This window comes from Mchenga conophoros, linkage group LG6 (genome assembly GCF_057382185.1).
Source record: "Mchenga conophoros isolate Kocher_MC1m ecotype Shallow Benthic linkage group LG6, M_conophoros_male_GT1.1, whole genome shotgun sequence".
In the NCBI taxonomy this organism is placed as follows: Eukaryota; Metazoa; Chordata; class Actinopteri; order Cichliformes; family Cichlidae; genus Mchenga; species Mchenga conophoros.
The window spans coordinates 6,208,726-6,218,794 of NC_140531.1; the positions used below are offsets into that span (position 1 = coordinate 6,208,726).

The 10,069-nt window shown below is 38.5% G+C and overlaps 1 protein-coding gene across 1 annotated transcript in view; it reads right to left on the reverse strand.

Moving 5' to 3' along the window:
- LOC146571970 (uncharacterized) overlaps positions 1-9,691 on the reverse strand; it is a 30,021-nt gene extending 20,330 nt beyond the window's left edge. Inside the window, exon 1 of the mRNA XM_085278559.1 lies at positions 9,509-9,691. Coding sequence (XP_085134685.1) covers positions 9,509-9,554 — 46 coding nt within the window. The 5' untranslated portion in view covers positions 9,555-9,691. The remainder of the gene's footprint in view (positions 1-9,508) is intronic.
- Between the last annotated feature and the right edge of the window lie 378 nt (positions 9,692-10,069).

Sequence of the window (10,069 nt, forward strand, 5' to 3'; positions counted from 1 at the left end):
TGACAGCACTCGAAAATCTGTCAAATGTTTTAGTACGACTGCTAAGCTATGAAGCCGCACCGCTTGATGGATTGTCGGAGCATTACTGCTATTGTAGGCAGGAGCCTTGCAAAGTGATACGTACTGCGCTTCAACATAGTATTACCGTATTGTGTGTATAACCTCTTTTTACGTTTTGTGGATATTATACATGCTTATGCTGAGGATATGTCGGCCAATTTCCACTGGAAATGCCTTTTGGTTAAACTGTCAGCAAGGATTTGCACTGTTACATTTTTATATAACTTTAATGCACATAAAATAGCTGCTTATTTAAGTGAAAATACATTGATGACTTTTTTTTTCTTTTTGCACCAATAAAGTTGTGGAGTTGTAAAGTGTCGATTATATTGTCAGTTATATCCTTATTGCAAATGTAATGTGTTTCAAATGTATAAATGTATAATGATAAACATTTTTGGTCATATTGCCCTGCTCTAACTCCAAACCAAATAATAATGACCCAAAGCATGCTCAGAGCAAAGAAATTGAATAGTCCTCAAGGGACAAGTCAATCACCTGATCTCATCCTGAAAGAGCAGGATTTTAAGTTACTGAAGACAAAGGTGAAGCCAAAGAGACTCACAAACTACTGAACGTGGCTGCAGTACCTTGGAGAGAATCTTAATGGATTAAACACCATGATGGTGATTTCTAAGGTTATTTTGCCATGAGTCTTTGTCTCAAGTTTGTTTTTAAATTTGCTCGAGAAAACACGTTCATTTATTGAACGAGATTATACAGGTGTGTGATACATTCGGATTATTTGTCACAATCTGCACCAGATATTTGGAAATGCATCTAGAATTGTCTTTAAATTAATCTGGGAGCATGGGAAAAGACCACTGGAAGCATCAGGTCAGAAGATGCAAATTCAATTAACGCAACAGGAAACGAATATCCTAAAAATCCACCATTTTCTCCTGCTTATCCTTACCAGAGTTGCAAGGGGGCTGGCGCCCATCCCAGCTTACCATCAGGCGAGAGGCAGGGTACCCCTTGGACAGGTCACACATAGAGACAGACAACCATCCGCACTCACATTCCCACCTATGGGCATTTATATTAGTAAACCTAAGCCACCAACATAATTCAGAATACAAATCAGACATGTTAGTTTGCATTTAAATTAAATGTTAATATTACTGCTGCATGTGATGAAATTTCTTAAGGGTGACTACAAGATTCCACTGTGATGAACAAGCATGTCAATCAATCAAGGCTTTATTCGCCACATGCAGATTGCCCTGCAGTGAAATGGGACCCCCCCGACCTTACACACACAACACAGACATCACATGGGGATACAGGTCGGAGATCGGTAGCGTTACGAAAGAAACACTGAAATGTACACTACAATGGGAAAGTCCAAGAGGAAAAAAAGAGACCTCTACTCATGCTGGGCTCCTATGGGAGGTGTCAGGTTTTAGTTAACGGACTCAGGCGCAGACCGGGACTCTTTACAGAGTTTACAAATTTATTTACACAACGACACCAGGTGATGCTATTTACAACGTGCTGGAGGGAGGGGAGGGGGGTCCAGGGTTCCGGGGTATGTGAGGGGAAAGACGGGAATCCGACGCCCTCCAAAGGCTCTCTCTCTTCACTCCCCACACTGGGGAAACACAAATCCACTCACTCGTCCACGGGATGATAGGCAGGCAGGGAAAGGTCCGGGAAAGGTCTGTACACAGAAACTTTAGTTAGAGGCGAACAGACGGAAAGAACTCACAGATTCTGATTCACAAACTACTGAGCGACTGACGCTGATAGCTCAACGATCCAGCGACGAGTGACACAGTGCTGCTGTCTTAAATCGGCCTTGTGATCATCCCGATAGGCAGCAGGTGCGTGGGCCAGGGGCGGGAGCCCATAATGAGCTGGATCAGCTGGTGAGGCACAGGGACCATGACAGGAGGACAGGATATCAGGATGATTCAGCGAGTTATGACTGCTCTCTATTCAGCCTAGGTTTGTAATATTTACTCAGCAGATTAAGCACCATGGGAGCTTTCAGATCAGGTATGAAAGGCAACATTAAGTTATGTGCTACATGCATGAGCTTGTGTGCAATCTCCAAAATGTTAACAAGAGTGTGTACTGCTTTAGTAAGTCCTCCAGAACTGAAACAGGGCAGCAGGTTGAGTCTACACTGCAGTTGTTATTTGCAGTAAAGAACGACAAGAATATGATTGGTGTAAAGATTCTTCTGCAGTTTATTAACAAGTGAAAAACGTAAACTTTTTACTGCAATTCAAAGAAATCTATGTAAATCCACTAATTCCTTCGAGTGATGTCATAAAATAATTGTTTTAATGATGTTTAAATTAGGACGTTGTGTTACATTCACATGAAAACAGAAAAATGTTATCTTTGTTCTTTCAAAGATAAATATATTCTCAAATCGGTTATTATTCAAATGGTGGCCCCAAAGTGACGTTACACAACAACACAGTCATGCACCACTAGCAATCTGAGGTTATCTTTCAAACATACATGCTGTTCTCCCAAACCTATTTACTATTTTATGCTGACTGCAACAGAAACCTCAATATCTTCTCTAACTGTTTCATGGTTAAAAAAAAAGTTTCCAGGAAAGTGAAGCAATTCTATCCCCTGGACTGCTGGAAGAGTTTAAGGGTGATAAATAAACCCTGACCTTGCTCTAAAGACAAGCAGTACAGCAGAACAGAGAGGCTTCTGACTCAGACATACAGATAAACGAAACAGAGAAAGTAGTCTTTGCGCACATTTCACTGAAGTGGTAAGCTACCAAGGTCCTCGCATTTAATCCAATTATATCTTTGTGCGTTTTTTTCCATAAATGACAGTGTTCAAATTCATCTGCAGGTCTTCCAAGGCTGTTTACCAGTAAAGTATGCTAACAAAGCATAAGAACTGAGCTCAATGTTTTTTAATAATCAACTGCAAACTATTTTGGTGAAAAATAAAAAATATTAGACACATTTCAAGAGAGAGAGGCATAACTAACCTAATTGCACCGGTGAAATAAGGTCATTTGCTCGGATTATGTTTTTACTCACAGACACGTGGTATGACATAAATATGATTCCAATGACACTTTAAATCTACGGAGGAACCCCACAATAGCAAAGATGATGGTAAAAGTCTAAAGAGTTGTCCACACAGCGAGTGATTCTCTTCTTGCTTTTTGCTTGGTAGTTACTGGACACTAGTAGACCAATCCCTCCAGTTGCCTAAGCAACCTTATAATGCATTAAACCCAGAGCATTGAATAGGAGAGTCGTGCCATCACCACGTGTGATGCTGAACTATTGCGAGACTCCATCATCCTCGCAATAGTTCAGAATGTTAGTAACATATGCTAGCCGCGCCATAGCATTATACCAGTATAAAGGTTTGAGATGTATTTTAAAAGGCAAGAACTTAAAAAAACAACTAAAAAGCTACTCAAGGGCTCTGGTTTAAACCTATTCCCTCAAATCTCAAACAGTAGCATTCTTTGCTCTCATTGTTAGTTTCAATCACTCACCTCAAAGTTGGGAGAAGTTTAATTCCGGTTAACCCGCCCGCTTCACAATGCCCACAGTTATGTCACTTGCTGTGACTCAAAGTCACTGAATGTCACTGACTTTCTATGGCTTCTGATTGCCAACCTGCTGTGTGGACACTCCCTAGCTTCCAGAGGAATTTTTTTTTTACTTTATTCTTTTCTTGTTTTAGGAAGAAAATCAGAAATCATCTTATGCAATTTCTAAAAGATAGTGATTTTATATCCCAGCAACCACTAAAATTAAACTTTACTTAGATTATGTTTGTGAATACCTGCCTACCTTCATCAATACATCATCTTGAATTTTGACACAAATTCTTTCATGCTTGGAAGCTCTGATACACATAGGTCCATAACCTTTGGACAATGGCACTTCTTTTTTTTAATTTTATTTTTGCCTCTATAAACTACCAAAGCTAATTTTACAGAAGCAGTAGTAAGACTGTAGACTTCCAGCTTCCAGTTACAGCCACTTTTATGAGCAGTCCTTCAATTTCAGAGGCTCAAAAGAAAGTCAACAATTAACTGATTGTTTCATAACCAAGTGAGGTCTGTGTGATAAAATATGTGGCGCTGATTCCTCACACCATTTACAGAGCAGAGGAACTTGCTTCCATTTTCCAAATTTGAACCGTAATCAACTTAAAAAGAAAATAATTTTACATGTTTACATTTAGGTAACAAGTTTCTTATCCAGCCTCTGTATTATAGCTGTGACATTAAATTCAAAACGGGTAGTTCCCCCTATTTTAGCAGCTAAATCTTTTGGCTAATTAGTGCCGAGGCTAATCACACACAGACGCACCCAGTTTTGTAAACAAATACAAGACTGAAAGACGCATGCAGGACATGCTATCGCTCTGACTCATGTGTGTCTTTATGTGTTGCTTCATTGCAGTAAGTAGATCACTATAATTCCTGATAGGACAAAAAATGAATTCATGGTCTTCTTAATCATATTTGTATTGGGGGGTATATATTCCTGTCTTATTTCTATGCCATGTTTAGTTTTCACCAAACATGGTGCTGTGCATTATGTCCACAGCCAAGTCTTAGTCTTCTAGAGGTTTTGTGTTTGTTCCCCTCCAAACAAGCCTTTCTTTATCCGTCGTGTTCGAATTGTACTTTCATGCTGACTGAGGTCTGTAGCGTCTGAGATGTAGCGCTAGGATTTCTCTGAGGATTGCATGGTCTGATCTTGGGGTGAATTTGCTGGGACGTCCACTCCAGTCACAACCAGTCACTGTCTGTGACTAGGGTTTTTATGTGTTACTTAATTCCAGTAAGTAGTTCATTATGATTACTGATAGGGCGGTAATCATAATGAACCCGTCACTGTCTGTGACTGGTTGTTTTTCAGTTCCATTCCTGTCCTATTTAAAAATGTGTTTGTAAAATGATTATCATGATTGAAACCACAGGGCCAAATGTGCTTGACAAGGAATAAAGCTGCCCTTTATGATACAAAAGCTGCTGTAACTTTAACTTCTTCTGTTCTCTGTGTATTTTGGAACCGGGGGAGGTTGTGCTTGAAAGCTTTACTCTGATTTAATGCCAAAATCTGTGACTCTTAACTTGAAGTGTAACATCTTTTAGTTCCTGAAAATTTACCAAGCGATTAAAAGAAAACCCATTGGGACCTTTAAGAGATTTAAGAGAATGAGCTGCTCAGTCACCTCAATAACATTTCTTTTTTTTAAATGTTTAAATGCTTGTTTCTTATGCAGCTATTTAGGAAAAGCAGCTCTTTAACTGGAACTAGAAAGTGAAACGCAATTCATACTTGGAACTGTTTTTCGTAAGAGTAGTAAGAAGATGCTGATTTCAAATTGTGTTTAAAGTACCGAGACGTACAATTCTTCTTTAAGATGTGAAATAACATAAGCACTGAAAAGTCAGGGGAATGACGTTCCCAAGCAACACAGTCCAAGGACACGAGGAATGATGAACATGGTAGTACTGATACGAAATACGAAATAAACCTAATTTATGTCTAGAGGTTATAGATGGCAGGAAGAGGACCGTGTTAATGGTGTAGGCGTTTGTTTAACCAGAAAATTAAATATCTTCAGCTGCCAAAGTCATGATACAGACAGCAAAGGTCAGAACTTGAAAGAAGACACAGTGTGATGAAGGATGTTGGGTCTAGTAATGCTTCAGATTCCTGTCGACTTTTTATTACTTTGTTGAAGGAACATGATGAATTTAAAGTGTATCATCAGTTTTAAATGTACATGAGCTGAGTGCATATTATCCCATATGGAAAAGATCTAAATCTTATAAAGTTTGTATCTGTCTTGTGTGAAACTTGTATGAAAAGCATACAAGAATTAAAACAGATATAAGATCCCTTGAAAAATTATATAAATGAAACTTGTATGTTTTGGATACTTCCTAAAACAATATATGAAAGTAATGAGAAAGTGGCCACTTTCATGAGTAAATCATGTAAGCCTTATATGATTCACTATATGAAATAGGCCACATCTTATGCAAAGTTTTTTCTATTTCTTTTCTATATGGGATATTACACACAGATATTTAATCATGGATCTGGCAGGTTACCTGTAGATGATCCCACTCAAACTGATCACCATGACTACTGATGTTCTAAGAAGTGGGTCTCTCAAGTCTTTCTATCATTATCATTCGATACTGGTGTATCCACCGTAAAGGGCATCCATGTGGGTGCTCGTCACACGTGGTGTGTCGCTAACATATACGCCACGCCATCGTATATCAACAGGATCCCAGGATACGCTCAGTGAAACTAAAAACAAGCTGAGTTCAATACCTGCCTATTTTTCTTTGCATTTTCATCACTTGAAAGTCATTAATGTTCCACAGGGTGTGGTTTCCACATCACAGCAGTCTGCATCCTATGTGGACGATTAGGAAGGGCTGCACGATTACAGCCAACACAGTTCAACATTGAGATCATAATAATTTGTCACAACTTTTCATTGCAGTGACAACATGTTTTTATTTCAATATAAACACAACAGTGCTTTTACATCTGTACTTTATATAGAAACACTATATTTCCAAAATTATTCACCCACACATTATATTCCAAGTGCAAAACTAACCCGGAGACTATCCACCACATAGTAGCAAGAACTAAGATGGAGGCTGAAGCAGCATACACTCAGAAGCACATCCAAGCGACTGTCAAACTCCTGATTTATGGTAAGGTTGGGGTCATCACTGATGAAGTCGTCTCCTCATGGGATTAAAAGAGAAATTTGTTTTAAAAAAACAAAGGGCATCCATATGGATAGACACTTTCAGCGATTGCCCAACACTGAATAGCACGGAAACTGAGCAAAATTAGAAAACTGTGGCACTAAGTGGGCAGGCTCACAGCTAAATTTAGCAAGTAAACTATGCAAACAGAGCCTGGAATGTCAACTAGCAACCAACTACATTGACATAGTTAAAGGCCATGTCATACATAAGGAATTTCCGTTTGGATTTAGTTTCAGGTTTCATTTTCATTCATAAAATTCTGTCTCAACATGTACCTTTGGTGGTTAGGGAAAAATTTAACTGAAAAAATTGAAAAATAAAAGTACAAAGGAAGGAGGTATTTCTTGTAGTGCTCTTTGGTACATTGCAGTGGAATGAGTGGTTTGCTGAACCTGCTTCTGCGTGAGATGAGGCATGTGTGACGGAGATTCAAGCTCCAAACCAATACATAACCTCACTGACTTATAAATCACTTTCTTTAGTCTTTTAGTATTTGATGCCCCTGTGCACCCCACCATAGAGCACAGCACTGAACCCCAGGCACATAAAAGTCCTGTTTATTGTCATACATCTGTACGTCTGTATTGTATGAGTGATTTTGTTCTCCTGATGTTCACAAACAAGTTTTCCTGTTATTTCTAGTAATTTGATTTTTAAAAATGTATATGGTGCTGAATTAATTGAATCCCTAATTTTAAAAATTGTTTAAAAGTCTTCTCATTAAAAGTCCTTTCATGGTGATTTTCCCACTGAGGAAAGGCCAAAACTTCTTTGCGGAGGGCACCAAATTTGTTTGTATGCAAACAAAATTAAAGTACATTTTACTGCTTTCAGTAAAATTCAACTTTTATTTTCTGTCTCCTGCTGCTGGCTTGAATGCCCCATATTTGGAGTGTAGACACTTTTATTAAGTCTTCATTACATGGATGACGTTATTACCGGTCATGGCTGACCATAAACTTAAAGGTTACAGTGGTGGTCAGACCAGTTCCTGTACATTCTTGTGGGGCTGGCGTGCAGCTCATTTGTCAGTCAAATATTTTTGGTTGTGCTTATAATCCTTTTCCAGCTGAGTCTAAACATAGTAAACGCCCAAACAGGGCACCTAAGATCTAATTCATTTGCAAACAGAAATGGAAATCATCATAACAGAAGACCAAAAGTACAATTTTGAAGCCATAAAGGTCTTAAATATGAACTGTGTGGCACCCATCAGTATGAATGCAGACTTTATAAATGACTTTTAAAATAATGTTCAGCTTTAAAAACAGCAAGCTGCTGTAGTGAACTATTTACCTTGTAGTGTTCACTCTTTAACTTTAGTTAAACAGTTGATTAAAAGTGTGAATAGCCTTTGGAACTAAAGGGTCTTCGGTCAATGTCATTTGTATGCTCTGTTTACACACTACATAGCAGATCTATATGAGTGAGACAGACTACAAAAAACTCAGATTATTATTACTCAGTAGTAATAATAACTTGGATGCTCATATATGTGCTTTGTTCACAACAGACACTGTTATAAATTAGTGATGCACCAACCCTGTTAGTCATTTGATACCTCAACTCAGGATATGTGCCAATAAAACCATGTTCCAGAGCAATCTTTCTTTATCCTTTATTTATAGTGTTTTTAAAAAAGGCAAAATGCCACAAAACCAATCTCCAAAACCTCACAGCACTTTAGTAATCTGAATGATTCCTATAAAAGCCATGGATTACTGTTGGCTGCTACTGACCTATTAGTCACACATAGCTAACAATAATCAACTGGCAATAACAATGATGTGTGTGTGTGTGTGTGTGTGTGTGTGTGTGTGTGTGTGTGTGTGTGTGTGTGTGTGTGTGTGTGTGTGTGTGTGTGTGTGAATGTGTAAAAATATTACTAGTATTATAAATCAGTAATGTCATACCTGATACTCAATGGGACATTAATAGGATTGTGTAAATACATATAGTGCATGAAGCTGAACTCGGATTAAAGTAAAGTGAAACAGGTGGCAGCTCTGGCAATAACCTTCTTCAAATACAATAAAGGTATAGATGGCCAGTTACTATTACTGTGGTTGGTTTGTGATTGTCTCCAAGGTATGTGTATTATACATAAACACTGATAACAATTCCAAAGAGCCCTCATTTCTCCCCAGAAATGTTACTTTGGTGAGCTCTGGGCTCTCACTCAAGTCAGAACTCACTGTAAAATCAGGTCACTTACACAAACACGAAGAACAATTAAAATTACAGGCAGGAGTGACTAAAATGCCCACTCTCCACCTGAGTCCAACTTCTATTAACCTAAAAACACAGTTTGGTCTTATAACACTCAAAAAGGCCACACTTCATTCATATGTAAATGTAACAATGTAGCAACTATAGAAACTCGGAAAATGCCACCAACATCATTATATGTTGGCAGGTGACGGATAACAGTACAGCTACTGAATCTCTGAATAGTCTGTTTGACTCTTTATGTTTTATACATCTTTCTGGCATATTTTTCTAACACATATACAGACTATTTCCGAAAGTTATTAATTGTGAGTGCTACTGAAGCCTGGACAATAGGGGCTCTGAGATACAGTATTCAATAAAAACAGAAAGTCCACAGAGCAACCAACCAGTGTCACCACTTTATTTCACCGAAGAGCCGAAAGTTGGTAACGGCTGGCTGGCAGTATTACTCACCGCCTCTTAAGCCTAGCAGCCGGCAGATATCTCTGGTGAACTTCATCAGCTTTTACCGTCCACACATTAGCGGGCCTCACTCGGCATTAAATCCCAGCTGTCCCTCTGTACACAGTCACACACTTCCACCCTTCATTAAGCGCCGACAGCTCGCCGGTGCCAGTACCGGCTCATATGAAACATTCCCCGCTGATCCGCCTCCGATTGTACGGTCATCAAGTTAACTGGATTACAGCAAAACACTTTTCCGGTTATTGCTTTCAACAATAAAATAGGAAAAACGGCTTCCTTTCCACACCCATCAAAATAAAACCGCGGAAGCGTTAACGTCGGTCTTTTCATAATTTTCCTAAAGGCTTGATATCAAACTGCGAGATTTACACGTTGAAAAGAATAGAAAACAATATAATATTTAAAGATCAATAAATTGTACAACTACAATTATTTTTTTGTGGGTTTTATTTAATGTTTTGTCAATAATTTTGTTTTACTTGCATTTTAGATTCATTTATTTCATTCTGTTAACTGTTCCAGCATTTAACTATAATTCCCTATGAGGGT